At 58.0% G+C, this 24,919-nt stretch overlaps 8 protein-coding genes across 8 annotated transcripts; 3 read left to right on the top strand and 5 right to left on the bottom strand.

The window, feature by feature from the left end:
• The first annotated feature begins 91 nt into the window (after window positions 1–91).
• Window positions 92–345, top strand: BJ171DRAFT_491699 (uncharacterized protein). Its single transcript, XM_053109763.1, has one exon. The coding sequence runs from the start codon at window positions 98–100 to the stop codon at window positions 335–337; it is 240 nt and encodes a 79-aa protein (XP_052969926.1). The 5' UTR covers window positions 92–97; the 3' UTR covers window positions 338–345.
• Window positions 346–2,012: 1,667 nt separating this feature from the next.
• BJ171DRAFT_491698 (dynactin p62 family-domain-containing protein) lies at window positions 2,013–5,406 on the top strand. The gene is made up of 9 exons (XM_053109762.1): window positions 2,013–2,220; window positions 2,493–2,761; window positions 2,879–3,063; window positions 3,299–3,613; window positions 3,747–3,801; window positions 3,988–4,116; window positions 4,278–4,470; window positions 4,621–4,836; window positions 5,071–5,406. The coding sequence occupies exons 1-9, from the start codon at window positions 2,134–2,136 to the stop codon at window positions 5,293–5,295; spliced, it is 1,674 nt and encodes a 557-aa protein (XP_052969925.1). The 5' UTR covers window positions 2,013–2,133; the 3' UTR covers window positions 5,296–5,406.
• BJ171DRAFT_491696 (aspartic peptidase domain-containing protein) lies at window positions 5,407–8,423 on the bottom strand. The gene is made up of 11 exons (XM_053109761.1): window positions 8,289–8,423; window positions 7,786–7,958; window positions 7,418–7,614; window positions 7,146–7,254; window positions 6,936–6,991; window positions 6,678–6,792; window positions 6,474–6,581; window positions 6,170–6,331; window positions 5,984–6,057; window positions 5,809–5,882; window positions 5,407–5,691 (listed from the first exon to the last, which is right to left on the bottom strand). The coding sequence occupies exons 1-11, from the start codon at window positions 8,354–8,356 to the stop codon at window positions 5,655–5,657; spliced, it is 1,173 nt and encodes a 390-aa protein (XP_052969924.1). The 5' UTR covers window positions 8,357–8,423; the 3' UTR covers window positions 5,407–5,654.
• Window positions 8,424–10,239: 1,816 nt separating this feature from the next.
• On the bottom strand, window positions 10,240–12,444 carry BJ171DRAFT_256172 (uncharacterized protein). The gene is made up of 3 exons (XM_053106731.1): window positions 11,734–12,444; window positions 11,445–11,592; window positions 10,240–11,305 (listed from the first exon to the last, which is right to left on the bottom strand). Exons 1-3 carry the CDS (start codon window positions 12,349–12,351, stop codon window positions 10,332–10,334), a joined length of 1,740 nt encoding a protein of 579 aa, XP_052969923.1. The 5' UTR covers window positions 12,352–12,444; the 3' UTR covers window positions 10,240–10,331.
• Window positions 12,445–12,494: 50 nt separating this feature from the next.
• BJ171DRAFT_491679 (kinase-like protein) lies at window positions 12,495–17,483 on the bottom strand. Its single transcript, XM_053109760.1, has 15 exons — window positions 17,443–17,483; window positions 17,098–17,194; window positions 16,587–16,690; window positions 16,212–16,323; window positions 15,841–16,016; window positions 15,506–15,678; window positions 14,906–15,311; window positions 14,648–14,789; window positions 14,449–14,507; window positions 14,259–14,344; window positions 14,141–14,169; window positions 13,899–14,013; window positions 13,724–13,793; window positions 13,417–13,648; window positions 12,495–13,222 (listed from the first exon to the last, which is right to left on the bottom strand). Coding segments are annotated over exons 2-15 (2,019 nt in total). The 5' UTR covers window positions 17,100–17,194; window positions 17,443–17,483; the 3' UTR covers window positions 12,495–12,909.
• A 374-nt stretch (window positions 17,484–17,857) lies between these two features.
• On the bottom strand, window positions 17,858–19,321 carry BJ171DRAFT_578307 (uncharacterized protein; the record flags this gene model as incomplete). Its single annotated transcript, XM_053113873.1, has 5 exons — window positions 17,858–17,918; window positions 18,018–18,197; window positions 18,334–18,476; window positions 18,580–18,752; window positions 18,892–19,321. The coding sequence occupies 5 exons, from the start codon at window positions 19,319–19,321 to the stop codon at window positions 17,858–17,860; spliced, it is 987 nt and encodes a 328-aa protein (XP_052969921.1).
• Window positions 19,322–21,350: 2,029 nt separating this feature from the next.
• Window positions 21,351–24,040, top strand: BJ171DRAFT_491675 (major facilitator superfamily domain-containing protein). The gene is made up of 9 exons (XM_053109759.1): window positions 21,351–21,742; window positions 21,887–21,965; window positions 22,201–22,529; window positions 22,662–22,708; window positions 22,815–22,926; window positions 23,035–23,262; window positions 23,404–23,439; window positions 23,531–23,589; window positions 23,707–24,040. The coding sequence occupies exons 1-9, from the start codon at window positions 21,469–21,471 to the stop codon at window positions 23,932–23,934; spliced, it is 1,392 nt and encodes a 463-aa protein (XP_052969920.1). The 5' UTR covers window positions 21,351–21,468; the 3' UTR covers window positions 23,935–24,040.
• Window positions 24,041–24,897, bottom strand: BJ171DRAFT_491674 (kinase-like domain-containing protein). The gene has a single exon (XM_053109758.1). The coding sequence runs from the start codon at window positions 24,847–24,849 to the stop codon at window positions 24,115–24,117; it is 735 nt and encodes a 244-aa protein (XP_052969919.1). The 5' UTR covers window positions 24,850–24,897; the 3' UTR covers window positions 24,041–24,114.
• Between the last annotated feature and the right edge of the window lie 22 nt (window positions 24,898–24,919).

The raw sequence follows: 24,919 nt of genomic DNA, 5'->3' as shown, positions 1-24,919 counted from the left end.
GAAGCGACACCGAGCTCACGAGCGGCGTCATCGATCTCAGCTTTAGTGACTGAGGAGAGCCCTCGGAGAAGCTCTGGCCCACCGGCGGAATGTATGGATGAGGAAGTTGTTGCTGCTGCTGCTGCTGCTGATTTTTCATCTGCTCTGTAAGCAAGGCCAAGAGTTGGTTGGATCGAGCAAGACTCGAGGAAGCCGATCGGATTCGCTTCTCAAGCTCGGTAATGGCGTCAAAGTTGCCCTTCGATGCCATCAGGGTGAGATCTTCGACCGAAACCACGGACATGCTGTCGCGAAGGATCGACTTGGGGCTCTGTCCAGAGACTTGGGACAGATGTGAGAATCGCTTTGGATTGGGTGATGCTGACGGACGATCCGTGACGGCAATCGGGGCCGGGGACTGGAACGAATGCTCAGATTCCCTGGCTGCGCTGTAGTGACCGTTGGACCTTGGTTCTGGGGACTGCGTTGTCACCACCACCGGGTCGCTGTCAATCGTGCGAGCCGACGGCGTGGGCGACGGCGAATGACGTCCAGTGGCTTGAGTGCTAGCAAAAGTGCTGTCGGCAGATCCGCCAGGCATGTTCTTTATGATAAAGACCTTGCGATATATGAAGAGGATGCTGGCCAGTAGCAGTACCAGCAAAACGGCAATCACTGAGAAGCCAATGATGATACCGACTGTGTAGGGCGGCTGTGTGCTGTTGTCGGCTGTCGGTTGGGTGGTACTGCTTGTGCCTGGGGTGGCTGAGCTTGTTATTCTAGAACCCGAGGGTGTTTGGGTCGAGGTCAAGGTAGAGGCACTTGCATTCGGGGCGAATGACACTCCTTGTGCTGGTCCAAACAAGCAGCTCGAGTCTATGGACTTGACTCGAAAGACATAGAATCCTGGCTGTGGAAGAAGAGGAGCCACAAAGTTGGCCGAGCCTGTGTTGGCGCTTGGAAAGCTCAGCAGCGTGCTGGAGTTTGTTGCACAGGTCAGCGTCGTTGATGCAGTAGAGCTCTGGCTGTACAGATCAATCTGCAGCGGTGCATTCTGGGTTGGGGAAAAGTACGTTGACAGCCAGGTCAGTGCATAGGTTGATCCCGGGGTCAGTACCGATGTGCTCAGACACACGGATGGGCAATTTGTGATCGACATGGCGACGAGGCCCGGGTTCGACTTGTCTGGGGGAGTAGGTCCGAGGCGAGGCTTGTAGTTCTCTGGCTCGGATTGGTGCGGGTGATAGTGGCTGTTGCTGCTGATGTGCCTGTTCTCGTTCCTGTTCTCGTACTTGTACTTGTGCTTCTCGAGCCGGCGCTGATGGCCACCAAACCAGAAATTTAGATGGGCCCAAGTCAACGACGGACCATCAATTTGGATGTGGGTGGCAGCCGAGCAGCAAGTCCACGGAGCGCGAACATGGCAGTCCCCGGGCAGTGTCGTCTGTAAGAGGACCAGGACACCCACTCTGGAGGGCCATGACCTACCGGACGCTGCAGTGGGAGTGAGGACGGCGAGCGCACTTGAACGGCTACGCAGGTGTCAGAGCGATGGCCAGAGGAGTGGTCCGGGCGATGGTCTGCGTGGGAATACTGGGGCGTGATGGCGCTGTCGACCGAGCAGATGGACATCGACTCGGACGACGGCCCTGCGCGCTTATATACCGACTGCCGCGCTGCCATCTCCCACCCTCATCCCGGAATCTTCCAAGACATTAGTCTGTCTGCTGTGTTGTGTCAACAATGCGACGACCCATCCGCGGCGATCCCACAAACACATTATCCGTCGATAACGCGACGGACTTGGTGCATGGGCACCAGGGGCATCGCCGGGCTGGCATGGATGACTACATCCCCGATTTGACATGTATAACTGCATATCCGAGTTGGCATGGATACCTGTGCATGTCCCCGTCGGCGTATCCACCTCTGCATGTCCGCACTGGGCTGCAGGCCCGGTCGCTGCGTCGTCCCACCGCCCGCACCCTTTCTCGCCGGATTTGGCAGAGCCGAAACGCAGCGCCGTCGCCCAACATCTCTCCCTCCATCTCTCCCTCCCGCTCACCCGGCCGCAACTGCCCCCCCCCTCCAGAGCCATCACAGGCTCCCGCATCAGCCCATCCCGAGATAGCCCGATTGTGGCTGCCTTCTGCAATGCCCTTGAGCTCTTCTTCCTTCGGCAGCCCGGCCCAGGGCCAATCGCTCCATGTCCCCACCCCGGTGCCCTCGGTCTTCTACCAGGTGCGAACCCGCTGCGGCTGCCTCGCCTTGGCGACCTGGCGAAGCGCACACTGTCTGCCTCGACGGACCAGGACTGGCTCGCATACCGGCGATACGATGCTTCCAACTTCCCGGGCGCTGCAGTTGTGCAGAGCAGCAGATCTGGAGAATGTCGCTCGTTGGCTGCCCACCGGCTCCTCTGACTGACCTGCGTTCCTTACCGCACTGGACCCGCATCCCGATTCTTCACCAATGTGCACCATGCTCACCCGCGCTGCTTCTGGAGACACTAGTGTGATTGCTTAAACAGCCGAGTTACCGAGCCATCCGCACACCGAACCGCCGGTGACGGAGCTCCATCGCAGCCCACCGTCGACATCACCCAAAACGCACCGAGCGAAGGGAGCTCCCTGACTCTATCTCGACTGGAACATCTCTACTACTGCGACGACTGCCACAAGATCCGCTGCAAGCGGTGCATTTCAGAGGAGATATCATGCTTTTACTGCCCAAACTGCCTCTTTGAGGTGCCGACAGCTTCGGCAAAAGCCGAGAAGAACAGGCAGGTTGCCGTGGGCTACGACCAGTGCCGACCCCTCGCCCGCTTTGCTCCCGGGCCGTCTTGATTTGTTCTGGCGGGCGTCTCACCCTCTCGAACCGTCGGCAACATTCCCTGCAGATGTGCCCGCAACTGCTTCCAGTGTCCAATCTGCATGAACACCCTCACTGTTGTCTCCATCGTCGATCCGGGAGCTGCCGGCGCCACTGTCTCGGGCGCCAATATCCACTATCTGTCGTGCGGCGTCTGTCGCTGGGACTCGCTGGAGATTGGACTCAAGTTTGAACGGCCCACGGGCTTGGCGAGTATGTCCGTCCGTTGACGGGTTGCAAGCGATCTTTGGAGCCCATCGGTCTTGGCCTCTTGCGTCCAAACTTTTGACAGCCGGGCGATGTGATTTCCATCGTCGCCTTATGGTGTGGAGGCCCACAAGCCTGGCCTTGGACAAGTTAGCATGTCCACCAGTAACCACAGAAGTGGTCGTCCCAACGACGGTGTTGACCCTGCTGTTCTGTCTCCTCCTTTCCTCTTGGTATCCAGTGCAGCTGCAAAAGGCCGAGGACGAACGGTCGGATGTCAAGGAGTTTGAGAGCCTCCGTGCATATTTTGAAAAGGCCATGAAGGCGCAGGGACAACCCACCGGCGTGCTCAAGAGTGGAGGTGCCATCAACAGCATCTCATCATCGCTGCTGGCCTCCATCCCCGGCCTCGCCTCGCTTGGGATGGGCCTCCCAAAGACCAACCCGCTCCCCATTGGCCGCACCGAGGAGCTTGAGCCGTACGAGTCCTATGCAAAGGAGTTCCCAGACAACAGCAAGGCAGACGAAGAGGACCCACTCTGGAGACTTGACACAGGTGCGTCCCGCTTCGGCCATCTCGCATGGCCACGCTCTCCGACCTGCCGTACAATCACTCAGGAGCATCGATGTCTCCCACCCCACGGCCTATTCGTGTGAATCTCACTCCAAGCTGTGCACTCTTCATGCAGTAACGACATTGGCACAACGCCTCAACCAGCCTGATGACGAGCCGCGCCGCCGGATGTAAGTCGCTCGTATCGCTCGTGTCGCTCGTGTTGCCCGATCCGGCAGTCGCTCGTCATTCGTGCGGGTATTCCTTTCATCTTGTCATGGATGCAAATCGTGGATGCAAATCGTGGATGCAAATCGTGGATGCAAAACGTTCGCACTGATGTCCTTTGTCTTGGGTCGCTTCTTTGCTCAATCCAGGGACCTGCGCCCGCAGCGTATTCAGCTCCGCACTAAGCGATCGAAGCGATGCCGTCAGTGCGACCATTTCCTGATCAAGCCAGAAATCAAGGCGGTGGCGACTCGGTTCAAGATCAAGTTGATTGCACGGTAAACACGATTTGTGCATGTCGATGTATGCTGGCGGCGATGCACGCTAGCGATCTATGTTGGTGGCTTCTGTCGACAGTACACGCCGGGGGGAGGGGAGGCATTCTCTTTGGCTTGCCTCGGCGCCGATTCGGGTTATCTGATCCCAACCATGATATCAGAGAATTCCTGCCGACGATCACCATCGCGCAACCGATGCCTCTCTCGCCCTTGACCCCTGATGTTCCCGTCAAGCTGCTGCTCAAATTCACCAACCCGATCGATCAAGAGATGGACGTCTCGATAGCCACGCCATTTGCACCCGGCGCCTCCAAGAGCGAGACCGATGCCTCGTCGGCTTCCCAGCACTGCGTGGTGGGTTATGGCATCTCGTTGCTGATCTGGCGACAGACCAACCGCATCCTCTCCCCCGACTGCTGTCATTCACTGGGACCAACGCTGCATGTAGATCTGTTGCAGCTTCTTTCCTCGATACCTAACACTGTATCGCGCGCTCCTGCAAAGGTGACGGTGTTGGCGCCTACGTTCACGATTCCGCCCCACAACGAGATGTGGCAGTACGACGAGCCTGCGACCCTGCCATCCCAGCGCGGCCGAACCGCCTCTACAGCCGCCCTTGATCTGCTCGCCGGCGCCGAGGAGGGCAAGAACTGCCGCACGGTGATGCTTGAAGTCATTCCCAAGAAGGGCGAAGGAGAGAAGTACTCGAAACGAATTGAGGTACGGATAGGAGCTGTGGCGACATTCCAGCTGGTGTGTGCGGTTGATTTTGCTGTGGAGGATCCGCATTTCGAGAGTGGCTAATCTCGCCTTCCATGGCTGAGAGCAAGGCATGTACCTGAGCGAGCTGCGGCGGCGGCAATTGGTGCATCGCCAATGCCCAGAACGATTGTTTGCGTGTTGATATCGACTGAGACACCACTCCCCCTCTCCCCCCTCCGAAACGCTTTGCAGTTTCCGCTGCTCGTTACATTTGCTCGGCTGGTGAACAAGACATCTCGCGCTTCTATTGCCGAGGTTCTTTCCAGCCGTCCTTCGACGACCGAGGTGTCGGCGGCGGGAAGCTCCATCCCATCCTCATCGATCGACAGCGTATCGAAGCTGAAAGCTGGCGGCGATGGAATGGAGAAGCGAACCAACTCCTTCTGGATTATGGTTGGTGTTGGTGAGCTCATCTGACACCGAGGCGCAGTGACGCCTTTCCCTCAGTCGCCGTGGCTCATGCAGCCAAGACGAGCGATCCCACCCACCCCCCTGTTTCGGCATGTATGTGGGGGGGGCCAACGTTGGCTGTTCTTGGACACTGCCGAACAGACCATGGGTCTGATCAGAACACGCTATATTTGTGATATTACAACAAAAAGAGAGAGATCCATTGAAATAGGCGAGGCCTGTCCTGTCGGTCCTCTCGACAGGTGCTACTTCGTAGCAGTTATGAAAAGCCGATAGCCAGGGGCGGCGGCGTCCGAGACAAGAATAAAGCGGGAGCCGCGCCAATCCCGACAGGCCGCAAGACTGAGGACGTATCTGATGTGCGATCAGACAGCTTGAGCGAAGCCGACTCGGTTGTTGCCGCTGGTGTTGCAAAGGGAGAATCGACTGGTTAGATTGGGCTCGAACGGCGTGATGATCCAATATCTCGACAGCAGCGAGTATAGTCAGCGACATGTCTCGGCGTGCGTATGTACTTACAGATCGTAGATAGTGTAGAAGACACGGAGGAAAACATCGCCGACGATCCAGAGAGGACCAGCGGGAGCGGGGATCTACAGGGATGAGAAATCGGTGTAAGCACGATTGCATGCACGATGGCCCATTCTTGCTGGCCATGCTTGGGGCGGGACTGCATGGTGTGCCCAGAACTTACATCGATGCCGATGAATCCCGAGATACAGGTCTCGCCTCCACCAAGACCGCTGGCACGGAGAACGTAGTCTTCGCCTGATAGAAGGATCAGCCCGGGTTCAGCAAACACATGTCAAGGAGGACGGAGGGCGTAGGTGCGCATCGTCCGCCGCCCCGGACACATGCATAGCCCCGAATGCAAACCCACCTTTGAGAGTGAACTTCTTGCCTCCGAAGGTGAACGTGATCGGAGGCAGCTTCGAAACAGTACTGCAGTCGACGGTGTACTGGCCTCCTTGGCCCTTGGTGGCTCCGATCTTGGAGTTGATGGCCTCGGCATCCTTGGTGGGGACGCCGATCAAGGACGTTCCTGGGCAATGAGGAGATCCGGTCAACACGGACAAAAGGGCAATAAGAAGATGCACAGTGGCAATACCGGCATAGAGCCGGCACACCGCACATGCGATGCCAACCTCGTTTGGCAGTTGCGTCCGAATGCGGTCACCGCTTACCGGTATCGATGGCAGCGCTCTTGGCAACAACATCGATGCGAGCACCGTTGATTTCAACGCCCTGAAGAGCGACCTCCCAGTAGCCCTTACGGACGATGGGAGCCCATGCTGGAGAGAGCGGGAGTCGGGGATTAGCTCAACCCAGCCGATACACAACCGGTGTGGGAGCACCAAGGGCACAACAAACTGGTCGGCGAAACTTACTGATGGCTCCTTGGTAATGATCGTGGTTGACGGCACCAAAGACAATCTCGCCACCATCGTCACCCTGGTTGTTGCTCATGTAGACACCAAAGATAGGAGTGTCCAGGAGATGCGCCTGGACGAGAATTCGGTATAGCAGACCGCTATTCAGTCAGTGTCCGAAGGCTTGGAGGAGCCAGGCGACGAGAAGTCGCTATGGACCGGAGCAGGGACACACTCCACATTATCGGCGCAACAGAAGAAAGCAGAGCTTCTTACATTAACGAGGTTGTAGAATGGGGGAACGACACGCTTGACAGCAATGTTGTCGTATCCTGGAGGACATGGGAGGAGAGGGTACGTGACGGTGAGCGAGGTGCATACATCATCGCCTCGATCGCAGGCGCATGGTAACAGCTGTGGCGCCGAGCAAGTACGATATGCAGCTGCTTGGGGACGTGGACGGGACAAGCACAAGCGCGAACTTACCAAGACCAAGGATACCGTCGAAACGGCCAACAGCAAAGGTGATGCCGGGCTCCTTGACAGACTCTCCAAAGTCCTGCGGGATCTGGAGATCACCAAGGGTGAGGATATCCTGAGAGCACAGGGTGAACAGAAGTGGTTGAGAAACAGAGACATGAGCAACACATCAGCGGATGACTTTGAGAGGAAGGGGGCTGACGAGCCGAGTCGGGTCACAGCGCGATGCGGCAATGGCGTGCGGAACGATGGCATGTTGTCGAAAGGCACAGGCTTACATGGCTAATGATGCCCTCAAGAGCACCGGTGCCGTACTGGATGGCAAACTCGGTGCCATTGGCCTTGTAGCTCTGCGACTTGGAGGCATCGTACCGGCGGTGGAGCCAGCAGGCAATGGACGAGCAGCGGGTCGACGGAACCCACAGGTTCGAGGAGCCCGTATCAAAGACGACGGTGAAGGTCTGGGGCGGCGTGCCTGGTGGCAAGGGTGGCAGGGATGGTATCGCCGCCAAGACACATGTCAAGTCGATGTTGCAATCGCCATTACAAATATCTTCATTGGGAAGGGCAGCCAAGCATTTATGGCACGACCCGAAGCTGTCTGGGCTGCTGGTGTCGACGTCCGACACCCCGAGGATGCGCTTACCGATGCCGATCTCTCCAAAGTACTGGGCGTTCATAAAGTTGGTCAGAGGGACACCGTGCTCGGCATTCTCGATGTGGTAGTTGTACATCACCTTCTGCTTGAGTGCCTGCGCATAAGCCTCAGCATGATGGACGAGGTCGTTTTGAGTAAGAGCCTGACGCTTCAGCTTGATGCTGATCAGTGGGGAGGCAGACAATTAGCCATACACCAGATCCGTTGGGCAAACGAAATGCCTGACAAGGCCCAGACAACGAGAGAGCCCGGCAGAGCAAGGAGAGACCGGGGAGTGCCCGGACGAAGAGGAGAGCAAAGGACGTCCGACTGGCCTGAATTGACCCCGATCCCCGCTTGCACACAGGTTGGAAAGCCGCCGTGGGAGGAGCTGCCGCTTCCGACCAAGAGAGATCGGCAGCCCAGCGAGGGTGCGGGCTGACGAACTAGCAGAGCAACCAAGCGCGCCCGACCAAGAAATGCCAAGAGCAGACGCCGCGGGGGACACTCACGAAGTCGCAGCATCGGCGAGCTGGGCGACGGCAGCACATGCCAGGACAAAGGCAGAGAGGATTCGCATGGTGGTAAACTGGGCAGCGGCGGCGGCAAGTCAGAGGAACCGGCGGGAGCAGCAGGACGTCGCAGCCGGACTCGATGGAGACCAAGAGGACCGGGCGCCAAACCGACAAGGGTTCGGCCAGGCAGCCCCGCCGTGTGTGTGTGCACTCCGCCGCGTGGCGCAGGCAAGCACGTGTCAAGTCATGCTTGCTCTGTTCGTCGATACAGGGCTGTTGCTCTGTTCGTCGACACCGCCATCCATCTGTCGATACCACCTTCCATCTGTCGACACCACCTTCCATCTGTCGACACCACCTTCCATCTGTCGACACCACCTTCCATCTGTCGATATCATCACTCAGTCCATAGACATGCCGGTCGCCCCGCTCGTTCACTGCCACCCATCAACCTTGTCTCTGCACGAGCTGTTTGGAAGCCTCACTCCGGACCGTAAGCCCTGTCGCCGCAACCACCGCTGCTGCCAACCGCATCAGTCCGGATGCTGATGTGCCCCGGACCGCGGCAGTCCAGGTCCGCCTGAGCCAGTCCGATATCCCTGTTCACTTTGTTCCTCACCAGGATTGCGGGATACTCTTGTTTCAAGAGTCGGATCTGCTCCTCAAGCCCATCAAGAGCCACCTGAGGCTGCTGGAGACTCTTGGCAAAGTACAGACAGACGCTGATACCATCAGCACCGAGCCTGCCGCTCCCGTACATTCGCCTCCATCTATCTGCGCTCTTGCTGATGTGTCCTTCAATGCACCTTTGTCCCAAATCGCTCTGCAGTTCAAGCAGCCGGTCGCCGTCATCGAAAAGACCGATATGACCGGTACCCAGTTCGATGAACTACAGTGGACGGCGCTCTTCACCCTCAACATCCGAGTTATCCCGGTAGCCAATGTCACAGATGGAGTCCGGTACATAGCTCGACTGGTGCGTTCCCATGAACCCATGTGCTGCGTCTCCTGGATTCACGAGAGCTGTCCGCCAATGTGCATCGACTGACGCGGATCCTCATTCATCGGCATCGGCATCGGCATCGGCATCGGCATCGGCATCGGCATCGGCATCGGCATCGGCATCGGCATCGGCATCGGCATCGGCATCGGCATCGGCATCGGCATCGGCATCGGCATCGGCATCGGCATCGGCATCGGCATCGGCATCGGCATCGGCATCGGCATCGGCATCGGCATCGGCTCTGGTTTGCCCGGCTCTCGACCCAACCAGGCGCACCAGTATGCCCGTCCGAAGAAGCATTCGTTGACGCCGACGGAAAAGGCCTCAAGCAAACATACCAACACTCAGCGCCTGATCAAAACAGTGCAGTGCTGCCCCGGCATTGGCGAAACCAAAGCAAAGAGCTTGCTGAAAGAGTTCAAAAGTACGTCAGTTGCTCTCTCGCACCCCCCCCCGCACTTGCCCCAGTCCCTCACCGCTTTGGCTCCCGATTCAACTTAGCGATTGCTTCTAATTTCTCATGCTCCCGCCTTGAATACCTTGGATGGCTGCTCCAGCACTGCACCAGTTGATGAATGCTTCTGAGCAGGTAGGTCTCACCGCCGGACACTCTCGTTGCTCGATACGATCGGCCATAAAGCTCCGCCATCGCTACGCTGGACTTGCGGCTGCGCTGGCCGCCTATATTGACGGCTCCAATCTGAGTGGCGGAATCGCTCATGGCTATTTTGACGGCGCCTGGCCAATCTATGCAGGATCTTGCGTCGTGCATCGGCAAAGCCACGGCAGCGAGGCTCTACGCTTTCTGGCATTCAAAGTGAGTACATGGACATTGGCACATCCGACACATTGACTGGTATTTGGTGGGGTATGATCCTCGGCCGTGTCGATGTCTGCTTCTTCAGCTGCCAGCGTGATGGCCTCACACCATCTGCTTGGTATCGACTTTGCCAGGATGCTGGATCTCAATTAGCAGCGGTCTAGGTGGATCATCAAGCCCGATGCTGGTCATCCAGGCCCAATATCCATATCGATGGCTAGAGAAGATGATCATCGAGCGACTCCCAGAGTTTCGGACCCAGGCTGGGCTTCTTCCTCGACGAGTGAACCGACAGGCCGATCGAGCGCTTGGATCCGACGGCCTTGGCACCTGAACGCGGCTCGTCGCCCCAGCTTTCTCCTCCGCTGCTGGTTCGTTTGGTGGCGCTTGAATCGGGATCTCGGAATAAATAGATTGAGGACCGAAGCTCTGCCAACGACGACTCTGGCACTCGACGCCGCAGACTCCTTGGAAACGTCGGTGGGTCGTGGGCATGAACTTGGCGCAGTGTTTCGAGGAGATCCGACTGGCTCTGTTCGCCTTGGTTTGGAGTCAGCCCGGCAAAGGGGCTCATGCGGAGCAGGGCTCGGAGCCTGCCCGTTCCCGTCGGTGTATCCAGCATCGCTTCGGACGGGGCATTGCCGGTATGGTCTTCGAGTATGGTCGTGAGCTGCAGAGCCGATATCCGCATCCATCCATGCGTCCGACCAAGGGCTTCGAGACCGTTGGTGCTGACCAGGGTCTGGCCAACGTCCAATACGGACAAGTGCCTCAGTTTCCGAGCAATAGCGCCGATTCCTCGATCCGAGACCGTCCCGAGTCCTTTGAGGCTCAGGCTTTGAATCGAGCAGCAGCAGCGGCGACCAAGCACCAGCCAGTCCGATGCGACCTCCTGGTTTGAGCGAGCCCATATAGCTCCTGGTTCGCTCAGGCTGCTCGAGGCAAAGTCGATCGGCCGAACAAAGGCCACCAGGCCAACGTCGGTGAGCAGGGTGAACGACAGATCGAGCACTCGCAGCTTGGGAAGATTATGCAGATATGGCAAGTCGCTATCGCCCAGCTGTGTGCGGCTGAGATTCAGGACGGTCAGGGTCGAGCCGCATGCATACGCCAGGGTTTCCAGTAATGCCCTTGGATGTGACGGTGTCGAGGGCAGGCTCGCAAGGACAGCGTTGTCCCGGCCAAAGTGATCTGGAGAAAGTGGTCGGCCAAAGTGCCGTCGGGAGTGTCAGCAACGACAGCCCGGGGCATCCTTCGCTGCCGCTGCACCAGAAAGCGAGGAACATGCTTGCAGCTACGCCGGGAATGCGATCGGACGGCTGCCACTCACCCGGAAATGCCATCGAGAGCAGAGCGATCATGCGGGGCGACAGCACTGCATATCGTTTCTTCAGGGCTGTGTAGATGTGGTGTCCAATCGGACTCCATTCCAGGCCTTCAAGCGACTCGACCAGATCAAAATGTTCGGCAACCACGATCTGGGCACGACAGGAGCCAGAGCTTTTCAGGTCGCCGCGGCAATAGGCATTCGCATGCATCCGGGTGATTCCTCCTGGGCCACACGATCGCCTTCCTCGTTAGAGGCAGCCCAGCGCCCGAGTTTGCGGATCAGTTCCTACCGCAGCAATGCTGGCCAGCGAGCCAAGGGAGCGACCGTTCAGACTCCATTGGCTGAACTTGCGATCGAGCTGACGGGCTCTGGGATCTACCAACGACAAGCAGAGCAATCCGAGAGAGAGAACAGCGCCGCAGAAACGGCGAACGAGGTCGAAGTGCCCAAGGTCAGCAGGCATTCGCACAAGCCAGGAGGAAGAGGAGGAGGAGGAGGAGGAGGAGGAGGAAGGTGATCTGGGAATCGGTCCGAGGCTGGGAAGGCAGCAATCTTGCAACAGTCGATATGCGTACTCTCCAGCGACCTCGACAGCAGAAGACCAGGATGTGGTGGCGGGACCCACTTGGCGAGGTCGATGCCTGCCCGGGCTGCAGCCGGCAGGACGGCGTCCTCGAAGAGCAGCGATCCGCCGGCCAGGGTTTGCAGCCTGGTCGCCTTGGGAGAGTCCAGACTCTGCGGAGAAGCATACATGTAGCCACCGACAGCAGCAGCAGCCAGAACAGGGCCCAAGGGGTGCTGGTGGCAGGATCTGGCCAGATCGGGGAGGGAAGGGAGATTGCGGCGAAAGCCCAGCTGCGAGCGACACCAACACGAGGCCCGAGCACATGGGCGGGCGAGGCACCATGAGCCGTATTCCTCCAAAAGCTCCGGGATAGGCCGGAGCGTTGGTGCTGGGGAAGGCCTGCGATGGCGCTCATCAATCTCTGCTCTTCATGGCTGCAAATCGATGAGCCGGCCTTCGCAATCGACGGTCTGCTTGTACGCCGCGACCATGCATCTTTGCTGCGTCATGTCCGGGGTTGCAGGTCGCCATGGCAGAGGGACACCGTGTGTATTCAGGAACCGCAGAAAGGCCCCCGGTGGACTCAGAAACAGGCATCCCATTTCATTTGCGAGCGCTGTCATGTTGGCGGGCTGTTGCGAAGAAGAAGTGCAGAGAGGAGATCGGTGGAAAGGGGGTGGGATGGTGGTGAAGGTATCGCCAGTTGCAACCAAAGGGCAGACCAGCGCAGGGATGTGGCTTGTGGGCAGACAGAGCAGAGCCTCGGCAGTTGTGGTTGCGGTTGTGGTTGCGATTGCGGCTTTGGCTGCGAGCCGGCTGCAGATGGGGCGAAGCAGAGGTTCCGCCATGGTCGTCGTTTCATCTCGGCATGGGCCAGGACGAGTGTCGCCATCGACCCGGTCATTCGGCGCCTGCCTCGCTGTCGATCGCCATGGCCTCGGGGGCAGCGACGGGCACAGCATCAGCATCAACATCAGCATCAACATCGGCATCGGCATCAGCATCAACATCAACATCGGCCTCATCGTCGGCGCCATCGTCGGCGCCATCGTCGGCCTCGACATCGATATCTTCCCCTTGCGCAACAGGCGACGATTCCGGGGAGCCGGATCCGACGGGCATTCCCAGGGAACCACTGGCCGGGGGATCAAAGATGTCTTCGATCGATACACTCGCGACCCAGGGGTCATTCAGCAGATCGGCGGCGGTCGCTCTGGATGACCGAGTGGTGTTTCGCTTGGGTTAGGGTGACTGACGGGACAACCAGCAGCAGCAGCAGCATCGACATTCCACTCAGTGTGCAGAAACGCAAAACTCATGCAGGATCGCGTGTGCTGTAGTCTCTCTATCTCGTCATACGCCCGGACTCCCTGTCCCGCAAAAACTTCTTGCGGGCGAAGTACCCACCTCTTCTGTGGATCGATTTCGATCGATGGCAGCAAAAAGTGGGCAATCTGTCTGGATTCCTCCCGTGAAAAGTGATACTTTTCGTGAAGAACATCCTCCAGCTTCCAGAACCGCAGCTTCTGAATGTTCCGCAGCTCGCCCTTTCGGTTGAAGATGCTCTGGCTGTATTTGCCGCCCAGCGCCACGTGCTTGGGGAAAGGCCCAAGCAGCTCGATGATCTGGGCAATGTGATCTGGTGGAGAGTTGCATTTAGCCACAGACGAAGCAGCAGACGGGTGGCTGGCATCGGCCCAGAGCTCAAACTCACCATCGTCCTTGGTGTACTTGCTTCCGGATTGGGGATCGAACAAGTAGTCGCCCGTGAGCAGCTCAAAGACCTAACGCCCGCCATATTGTTAGATCACGCTTGGCCTGCAGACGCGGAACCAGCCGCTTTGGCTGTCGGCTTTACCGGCGAACAGCACCCCTCCCCAGTCACGTACCATTGTTCCGAGACTCCAGATGTCGGCGCTGGTGTCGTATTTGGCCCCCAGAATGGCCTCAGGCGACCGGTATTGCCGCGTTTGGATATCATTGGTAAAATGATGGTCGATCCAGCTGACAAACAGCATATTGCAGGTACGATAGGTCAGCTGAACTGCACCGGCGCTCCAGTTTCGCGTGCAAAAACGAAAGCCAAATCGCCAGAGAGAAGTGAGGATCGACAGCACCACCAGGAACCCACCAGGCGTTTCCAAGGTCGGCAATTTTGACCTGGCGACGAAAACAGAGTTCGGCGTTAGCGTCCACGTTGGCCCTCGGATGCCTGCCGAGTCTGACCGTGTCTGCTCATTGAGGCATACCTTGATGTGCTGGTGCTCGAGGTGTCTTCGCCGACGAGCCTCCTCTTTCAGCTGTTGCTTCGCTTCGGGAGTAGCGTTGGCCATATCTGCGAGTGGAGGCATCGGGGGAACGTGAGTCAGTAGTGATCTCGACTACAAATTGCAGACTTTGGTAGTGCAGCGGGAAGGCGATGGCATGGCTGTAACTCACCAGCAGACTCGCTCTTGTCGGCCAGACTGATGTCGCTGAGGTTCCTGCCCAAAGTTTCACTGGTGTGTCAGGCGGCAGAGGTGAGATCGGGCACCGGCCGATTGAATAGAGCGTAGTACACGGAGCAGGACGCATGGGGCAACGAGTGTGAACGTGCTGAGTCGGTTGTTGCAAACCCCTGCCTCAGCCAGCTGCCTACCTTGACGTAGCCTTCGAACTGGTGCCGTTCTGAGCATCGGTCCGGTTGTTGGGGATGAACGATAGTCGCGAGGTCTTTGTCATCTTGGCGATTTCTTCTGGCGTCAGGCTGTTGATGTCGATGTTTTGAGCAGACTTGTCATCTGGAGGGGAGTGGCAGTGGCTGAGCAGATGAATAGCAAGCGTACAAAGAACTCGAGCAGTATCCGGCTGCCCGTGTATTCGTCCAAAGCCGATCCGGGGAGTTGGTGTCTCTTACCGCTACCAGTCGAGCTGTTGGCCGGGTTGCCAGTGGAGGAAGAGCCCAGTGGTAGCCTTGCCCCCTCGATCGCGCTGGCGCTGGCCGGAGTAAGCGACGGGCGCTTGGAGGCACCAGGGCCGCCCGTGACTGCTGTTTGGATGGTCTGCATCTTGGCCAGCTGCTTCTTTTGCTTGTACTTTTGCTTCTTGCGCTGCTGGCGTGTCAGAGGCGAGCCCGGAGTCGACGTCGAGATCGGCGACGTACATAGTGACCACAGAGGACTATCCTTGCCTATCGGCTGGGTCACACCGGCCCCGGCGGTGTTGCTGCCGTCAGCCGATTTGCTAGCACCGTTGCAGCCAGCAACCCCAACGAGGCCGAGCTTTTGCTTGATCTTTTCCAGATCGACACCGATGAGTACGTTCTGGACACAGCCCATATTGATGTTGGGGGGGGGGAAGCCAAGGTCAGCACGACTGTCGGTGAGATAGAGGAGTACACTCCAGCCCTGCAGGCCCACTGGGGACGGCATCGCTGCAACCGCAACTGCTGCTGTTTAACATCTCTTGGGCAGACACAGCCACTGCGATGGCTGAGCAGCGTAGCGATCCAACTCACCTCTGGCTTGAGGTCGGTGTGAATGATACCACACTCTCGATGGAGGTAGTCGAATGCCATGAGAATTTGCTTCGTGATCCTCTGAACGATCGCAGTATGAATGCCACGATGGCGATACTGGCGAATGAGCGTCAGCAGATTCGGGCCAAGGACCTCGAAGGCCATGCAAACGTCTGGTTGACGATTGAGGGGGGGACGGCGATGGTCAGACGGTGACGAGACAAGCATCTTCAGAAATGGCACGACAGTGCAGCGAGAATTGTCTGGGTAGTGGTTGATCCCATGACGATCCGTTGTCGCGCCGAGACGATCCAGCTGCAGCGAACGGCACTTACGGACGCCGTTGGGCCCCTTGTGCTTGAACCAGTCGTAGAGCTCGACGACTGCCTTTCGCGCTTTACTTGTGGGATTTGCTGTCGAAACCCGTTCCAGAAGCTTGATTTCATCGAGCGCTGTTTCGGTGTAGTGGGTCGCAGACTTGACAATCTTGAGTGCCACAAGGCGATCAAGTCTGGGGAAAGCCCAATGCGGATCGAACGCGGGAGGCAAGGGATCATCAGAGTCAGCGGCTAGCAAATGCTGGTGCAGCGGCAGAGCAGCAGCTCCCAGAGACCAGAACACTGACTCGATCGTCGCTCTCAGTCAAGAACCAGCTGGAGTAGACCAACGCCCGCAGCAGTTGAAGCCGATCGGGAGCGACACCTACTTTTGATCCTGCGCCAGCCAGACTGTCGAAAAATGGCCCCATCCCAGTTTCCGAAGGATCAGGTATCTGTTCTCGTGGAACTTGTCGCCAATGTTGACTGGATGATATCCGCCTGTCCGGAGCAATAGAGGGATTAGTCGACGAGGTTGTTGGCCGGGAACAGGGAGGGAGGGCAGAGTGCAAGTGCAAAATCGCCAGCCCCAAGCAGAAGGGACATTGATGGTCATGTCTGAGTTTTTGCAAGCAGAAATAGAAAAGAAAACAAAGGACCGATAAAGCGAATCCCAGACACGAAATGGAGGCAAAATGGGGACAGAATGGGGAGGACAGAGACATGACCGACGATCGCGAATGGCTGAGGTCGTCGGGCCGTACCTTTGCAGTAATCTTTGGAATCCTCCTCATCCTCGCTGATTTCAGAGTCCACCGAGTCCGAGTCGTGGTGGGTGTTGGAGATATCGGATTCGGACGGCTTGATCCTGCATGGCCAGATGTTGGTGGGCGAAAGGGGAGGTGATCGGTGCAATCAGTGACTGGGCGATGGATCCAATACCAAAATGACATGGTTGCAACGGAGGAATTCACCGCTATACACGAGCAGCAGAGAGGGACCGACGGCAATCGTGCGTTTCCCAAGAAGATGGGGGTGAAAGAGATGCATGGCGGAGGGGCTCGACGGGGAGGGGTGCCCCCCCCCGCCCGAAAGGAGTCTGCGCTCGCGATGGCAGAAATTCGAGCATGTCGAGTCAAAACCGAACATAGATGAGGGGAGCACGATGATGGCTAAAAGCTCAGAGATGAAGATGGCGAGTGGAGAAAAGAAAAGCGATTGTCTGAAAAGAGGCGGAAAGCTGAGACGCCGAATCGATGCGGATGATCCGTTTACATTCTGGAGGCCGAATCGGAAGCGAAAACGTTGCTTGAGAGTTGAAACGGGCTGGGGTGATCCTGCGATCCGACAGAGGGCGGTGCGGTCGCCGAGGCTGTTTTCGAAGGGTTCGACGAGGGCTCTTTAGCGGCTGAGGAGGCGGGCTTTGGGGAGTTATCGAGCGAGGCCGATGATGACGGGGGATTCATTGAAGGGCAAGATCAAGCTGAAGAGATTAAAGAGCGAGGGGAGAAAAGGAGGGGATCGGGCTGCGACAGGCTAGCGATGGCTGTGGAGGAAAGAATAGCACCGCTACGGCGACGGGGGGGAAGGCAGGCGGGACCGGCAGGCCAGAGACCGCACCTCTGGGATCGCTGTGGGCAGGGAGGAGGAGGAAGGAGACGAGCAGAGCGCAGACAAGCAGAAGTCCAACCTTGGAGAGGACAAGTCTGGCGCAGGACGGGACGGGAGCGAGACGGGAGCGAGACGGGAGCGAGACGGAGAGACCGCTCTCGCTTGAGTCTCGCTTGGAGTCTCGCTTGGTGAGTGTGTCTCTCTGTGTGCATCTCTCTCTTTCCGGCTCTCTCTCTGCCTCTCGCTCTGGCTCTGGCTCTCTCGCTTGCCCTCGTTCGTCCCCCCAGCAAGCCACGCTCTGTGTTCTCATCGTCCTCATCATGAATGTTCCTCAGATCCATCTCGAATGTATTGCCGCACTCTGCTTGCTGCCCTCGGAGCTTGCTGCCCTCGCGGTTCGCAGCCAACGCGGACACAGCTGCCTCTAGTATCGCGATGGTCGGATTCGCTTGCCGAGGCTGATCATGTTGGATCGTCTCAAGCGTCTAAATATCATGGGGAGCAAGACACGTTCCGTCAGTTCGCTCGCCTCGACACAGCCATCCCTATCGGGCTTGACGCTCTGCCCAGCGCAACGGCCATACCTCGAGGTCCGCTCGGCCAGAATCAAGTTCCTTTCGATCTCGTCGGGCGTCAAAACGTCAATATATGGTGTCCACTCGTCCGCGTCCTTGTCGTCCCGAATCACTCTTAGCAGTGATGGCGATGACCGGAACGACTGCTCCAGGAACGACATCCGTGTCTGCTGCAGTTGTTCGTGGATACTGTTACCGTCAGCGATATAGAACAGAGTATTAAAGCAGGATTCAGCTGCGTGCTTGATCAAGTCGAAATAATGCAGCGCATCAAGTTTGCAGGAACTGGTTTTGCATCAGCAGCGACAGCTACAGCCAGCCTTACCTATGAGCGATGATGGTAACAAACTCTCCTCCTAATCCAAGGTCGCTTGCCAAGCCCTTTGCAAACTCCTCGGGCGTCAAAGGGGAGGCCACATCCCATTCGAACTGATCCCTCAGCTGCACGTTGCCAACAAGAATGTCGAGCTGGAAAGAGGCAGAAGGTGTATCAAAAACACCAACATCAACATCAACATCAACATTCAACATCAACAAGGGGATGACGGCGCTCTGCACTAAGGCTACGAACCTGGATGGCGACTCTCGAGTCTTCGCCAAAGTTCAGCGGAATCTCGTGTGAGCTAGCGTACTCGGAGAGTTGTTGTCGAATGCTGGTTGAGATCTGGCGGGCGTATACGTTCGCGGGAAGATCCAAGTCGTCACAGAATAGCTCGGCAAAGTGGTCCGGCGTCATGAGTTTCTCTGGGTGGGGATAGCGAGGGGGGACGCAGAGGCATCGTGAGTGCGATCGTCGACTTGGACACACAAGTCACCAAGGCAGAGGAGCAGCTGCAATCCAGCAGAGTCTCAGAAGCTTGCGGCGGCAGCGGCTTTGCCATACCATTCAAGTTCCATGTAAACGAGTCGCGGATTCGGAAGCCGTCTAGCTCGAGCTCGATACGGATCGGCACCAAGATCTCCTCGACAGTGGCAATGTGCTCGGACTCTCGTCGATGCAAATATCGATGTCGTGTCTTGCGCATCAGATTTCGCAGCACATTGGCTCCAGCCGACTGACTGGTGTGTGGCCCGTTGGTGTGAGCGGCCGAGCCCTGGGCGCTTGAGCGAGTGGTCCGCCGTGTTGTCGCTTCGCCGTCGTCCGAGTCGTCGCTGAAGCTGAGCTCCGAGTCACTCGTCTCCGCCATCGTACGCTTTTTGGTGGTGGCCCGGGGTCCCTGTGTTGATATCAGGAGCGAGCTGTTGCCCTCCTTCAGCCGGGTAGAATAGGCGTTGTGGAAGGGCAGCATCAGGACCCGCTGGGCTTGCGTCATGGGCTGTGGCTGCGGCTGTGGATGCGGCTGCAGATGCTGCATATGGTGCATCTGCTGCATTTGATGGATTTGATGGATTTGATGCATCTGTTGTATTTGCTGGGCTTGCTGGGCCTGTTGGGCCTGGGCAGCCGGTGCCATCATGGGATGCCACTTTTGTTGAATCGGCGTTGCTGGAGCCGCCTGCGAGCTCACTGCCCGACCCCCCGAAACCAGCAGTGTCAGTCAGCATGCGTAGATCGGTCCAAGGTTATCACCAGAAGCCATGATCCTATCCGGCGAGCACGAGCGGCTTGCCTCTCCATCCCCTCAGATCGACCGAGAGAGCAGAACGGGCTCGGCCAAACGAGTGTCGAGGCTCATACGCGGCGACACGAAGGCGACGATTGGAGCCGCACATGCGATCACGGCATATCGAAACCTCATCCAGCAACCGCAGATCGTGGCTCATCGGACAGGCAGGAAGGAGCGAGGAACGAAAGAAAAGAAGAGACAACCTACTTGGTCGAGAGGGAGTGATCTTGACGGGCGGCATTTTGGAGCCGACGGCAGGAGAAAGTGCATGTGCTGCAACTGGACCAAAGTTGGTGAATGTGTTCATCAGCTGGGCCTGTGGAATAGGCTGTGCCTGGACGCCCTGAGTCCTCTGCGGGTGCTGGGCAAGATGAAAGTAGTATTGCTGGCTGAGGGCTTGCTGGGCGAGCTGCTGCGGGACAGCATCAGCCCCAACATGAGCGGCGATCGGTTGGGAAATATGCTGTGGGTACGAGCCCGATTGTGGCTGCTGTTGATGCTGCTGAGACTGCTGACTGTGCAGTTGCTGCTGAGATTGTTGAGATTGCTGAGACTGCATGCCTTGGGCGCTCAAAGGAAAGCTCACGTTTGGATTAAAGGACATGGCCCGGCGCTGAAGTGAGTCGAGCGAGGAGGCAGCTGGATCGGGCGTGGGTTGGATGGGCAGAGCAAGTGGATCGATTCCAGTCGATACTCGGGGCGTCCGCAAGTTGTGGATGATGTGTGCGTCAGATAAGAGCGAGATCAGGAAGACCAGACAGACAATAGCGGCGCACCCGGGGAAGCAGTCCGTGATGCTCCTCGACGCCCAGAGCCAGGGAACACGCAGAGATCGGCGGCAGTGAGCCAGACGGCCACAGGCAGAGCAGCCGACCGGGGCGGATGTGCTGCCGGCTCGAATGCACTCGAGCCGGTGTGTCACGTGGATGCATCTCGCTCGCCCAGTTGATTGGCCAACCACAACGGATCAGAACAGAACATCAACGCTTGTGTTGGAGAACGACGACGGCGGCAACGACGTCCTGGCCACGCCGTCTTCCGGGTATCATGGCCACGCCATCCTCCGACACCTGTTTCAAACCGCTGACCAATGGATGCGCACATGCTCGGCTCATGGCAGAGTCGCCACAGGGCCATTGCTGGATTCGCGATCCGTGGTTGCTCGTGCGGCTTGACATGACCGATGCTGGCTGCACGAAAGCCCGATCGTTTGTCACCACCACCACCACGATTCCAATCGTGTCTGGGGTGCATCGGCCATGTCTTGCCTCCAAGCAATGCCGCCTGTGCCCTGGGATCGGCCCTGCGCTTCGTTCAGGCCGTGTCGCAGCCGGCGCAGCCCGCGCAGGCACTACCAGTTACTTGCGGCGATGGCTTCGGGGCTGCGAACACCTGTTTCCGCTGCGGCCCTGGCCGTGGGAAGCGCCTGTGCCCCTGCCCCAGGAGGGCCCTGCAGCCGCAGCCCGGTTGTGTCTGCAGAGTCACCGGCGTCGTCGAGCGCGGTGCCCGTGGATTTGCCGAGGATTAGCCGATCGGGCGTGATCGAACAAGGCCATTTGAAATGCTCAGCCCCCATTTGCTCTGTTGGGCTCGTCGACACCGTGCGGTCGCGCGATTGTCAGCAGCCAGGCCGGCCCCACAGGAAAATTCCATGGCTCCAGCTGCCAGAAGGAAAAAAAAGGCGAGAGAGAATATATATCGCCGGGAGTCTGCCCCCTCGGGCAGAGCGAGCATCAAAGCACTCCATCCCGGCCTCTTCCTAGACTCCCACCCGCCCGCATCGCACCACATCGCACCACATCGCATCGCACTCCTCCCTTCTGCATCTCATTCTTTGGCAACGCACCGTCCCAATGGCACCACCAAGCGAATCCTCGCAAAAAACCAACACCACCAACCACACTTTGGCGCAGCCACACGAGGCCGACGTCCACTCCACAAAGCTCGGCGAGGAAATCGTCATCGTCGACACCGTAGACCCAGTTTCGGCCCCCGAGCCACACCCCGAAGGCGGATACGGCTGGGTCGTCGTCATCGCCAGCTTCTGGGTCCATTTCTTTATCGTCGGCGGTACCTCGGCCTTTGGCGTGTATCTGCAGCACTTTACCGCAGGGCAAATCTTTCCAAGTGAGTCTTGCATGGCGCGGCTGCTCTGTCCGGCTGGTTCAACAAGCTGCGAACCATGCACTCCAGGTCGTCTCGCCTGGACTCGGGAATCGGCCGATACTGCACCAGCCAAGCTCATCTAACCGACTATCTACTTCCAACCAGATGCCTCCAACCTGTCGATCGCCTTTATCGGCTCGATCAGTGCCTGTGGTCTGCCGCTTTACGCAATTCCAGCCGGAAGGTGTGTTGGATTCCTGTGCAAGCAGTCTTGGGCTGAGTGAACTGGTTCTTTGACCAGAGTGAGGTCTCCAGTCTGCATCCATGTCCGTCCACAGGTGTCGGACCTGCGCCGTGATGTTCATGGTCGATGGCAGTCTTGACACGGAGAGCCATGGCGGAGACGAGCCGCTTCCGGACACTGCCCTGTCGCATGTCAAGTCGATCTAACCTTGCATCTCGACCCCCATCGTCTATAGACTGGCTGACAAGTACGGATATCGCCCCGTCGCCATCATTGGCGGTGCCTTGACGGGCCTGGGCTACATTGCCTCGTCCTTTGCGACCGAAGCATGGCACATCTGGGTATCGCAAGCCGTCCTGTTTGGCGTCGGCAGCTCGTTTGCGTACATGCCCGCCATTAGCATCATCTCCCAATGGTTCGAAAAGAAGCGTGGCATGGCAGTTGGCATCGCTGTCGCCGGTAGCGGCGTCGGCGGCCTGGCCCTGAGTCCCCTGATCCGCCTGCTCATCCGACTCTTGGAATGGCGCTGGGCTCTCTGCATCAACGGCATTGTGTGTCTCGTCGGTATGTATGAGTGATGCATGCTGCCGTTCGATGGGCTGGAGCCTGAGACAGGTCCATCCTGTTTCCATTTGACACTGACACTGACATGGCTCTTCGCCGGCCTTGCTGGCTCGGACGCTTTGCATCTGGCAGCCACGGTTGTCGCAGCGTTGTTCTACAAGACTCGTGTGGCATCCAAGGTAGGTTTGCATGCAGAACCCAGTTGCGAATGGCGCTGGTCGCATTCTCTGTGCTTGTTCAGCCTGCCATGGGCTCTGATCAATCTCCCTCTTCCACTCCCATCAGCGTGCGGCCGCGATCGACTTTGGCATGTTCAGGATCTGGGACTTTACTTGTCTCTACATTGTCGCCTTCTTCAACACCTTTGGTTACTTCATCCCGTTCTTCTTCCTGTCGTGTAAGTATTGTGGCTGAGCAACTCTATCTGTGTCGACTGCCAGCATATCGCCGTCCGGATCGTACACATCTCATGCCTGTGCTGATGCCATCTCGTTGCGCTTCACAGCCTATGCTGTGTACTACGGCATCTCGACCGACAATGCTGCCCTGCTTCTCGGTGTCTTGAACGGTGCCTCGGCTGTCGGTCGCCTCCTCTGGGGATACTCGGCTGATCGTTTCGGCCACATGAACACCCTGACCGTCACCATCAGTGTCGCCTCGCTGTCGGTGCTGTTGATATGGCCGTTCTCGACCGCCCTCTGGTCCCTGATGGTATTCGCGATCATCTTTGGCAGTACGTATGATCGATATGCTGCTGATGTTGCTGCCTCAATTCTGTGGATCGTGGACTGCGAGTACTGGCAGGTGGCGGTTACAATGCACTCCGGGTGCTTCTCTGACAATGGTTGCCTCAATCTCCTTCCTTCCACTCCAGGCTTCATTGGCGGCTTCATCAGCTTGTTCCCAACTGGTAAGTATTGAAACCAACGCGATCCACAGTCACAGACGCGCACATCTGCATCCACTGACTCGCCCCCGATCGATGCTTCCTCTCCTCCCAGTCATCGCCGAGCTCTTCAAGACAAAGAACATTGCCTCCATCAACGGCATGCTCTATTCCGTAAGCAGCGTGGCCGGTTTGCTTTGAGAATCCGACTGGATACAGCCTGGATGCAGGTTGCACCAAGTGCCCATATTGCACTGAATGCTCATGTTGCTTGTCTGTTCTGTTGTGTAGAGCTTTACGATTGGAAACCTGTTCGGATCTCCTCTGGCCGGCCTCATCATCGATCGCTGCACCACGCACAACTCGGATGGCTCCACCACGATCAACTTTATTCCTGCTATTCTCTTTGGTGGAGCCTGCATGCTTGTGTCCTCGGGCTTTGTCCTCAGCCTCGCATTCCGCAAGCGTCAGGCTGAGAAAGCCGAGAGAACAGCCAAGCTCGCACAGGAAGCGCTCTGAGCATCACCGTCAGCCCAACATCCATCACGTCGCTCCAGCCACTTCGGCGTCCGCTTTGGACACCCCCCGCCGATCCATATCAGCTTCTCCATTTACCACCTGATGCATCAGTCGCATGCACTTTGTATTTTTGGAAACAATACCACCCTGTTATCTGACAGATGAATATAGCCGACGCACCTATGACCTATGACCTATGACCGTCTGGAGCAAATATCCATCGTCGACAACCCAAACGGCACCGCGGTCGTTGAAGACCTGGTAGACTGTCATGCCAAAGGCGTAAACGTCGGTGCGACGGGTCGATGGCGATGGCCGCTGCAGATCATGCATCTCTGGGGCCATGAAGAGGACGGTTCCGCCGGCGTGCGTGCCCGGTGCGAGCTGGGTCACGGAACTCGATGCATTCCGAGTCTTGGACATGCCAAAGTCGGTGACGACGGCGTTCAGGCCTGCGTCGAGAAGAATGTTGTTGGCCTTGAGGTCTCCGTGGATGATGTCCTTGCTGTGGAGGTACGCCATGCCGGCGGCGACCTGGAAGAGTAGACGGAGCCTCTCTTCGGAACGAGGGGTATGGTCTGAGACGTATGTGCTCAGGGTGCCGCGCGGCATGAACGGCGAGACCATGAAGGGTCGGAGAGAGCCGCCGCCGGTCTCATCCTTGTCACAGGCGCCGAGGAGGGGGAGAATGTGCGGATGGTCCAGTTGGTACCAGACCCTGACCTCCTGGCAAAAGTCGGCAAGCTCGCGGGCGCCGATCCGCTCCTTGAGCTGCTTGACAGCGACATCCCGGTTGCGGTATCTCGCGATGAAGACTTCGCCGAAAGCACCGGTGGCGATGGGACGAGGGGACCAGTTGGTGACGGCATCGGCCGGGACGAACCAGTCGTCTGCTGGGGGTGCCCCGGTGGCCATGGTTGGAGGGAGCCGATGGGCTGGAAGAGCTGGATGGGCTTGATGGGCAGGCCAAGTTGGAGAGGAGCAG

The sequence above is a fragment of the Polychytrium aggregatum genome, assembly GCF_025602895.1.
Source record: "Polychytrium aggregatum strain JEL109 chromosome Unknown BJ171scaffold_6, whole genome shotgun sequence".
Classification (NCBI taxonomy): domain Eukaryota; kingdom Fungi; phylum Chytridiomycota; class Chytridiomycetes; order Polychytriales; genus Polychytrium; species Polychytrium aggregatum.
This window is presented reverse-complemented; position numbering and strand designations above follow the sequence as displayed.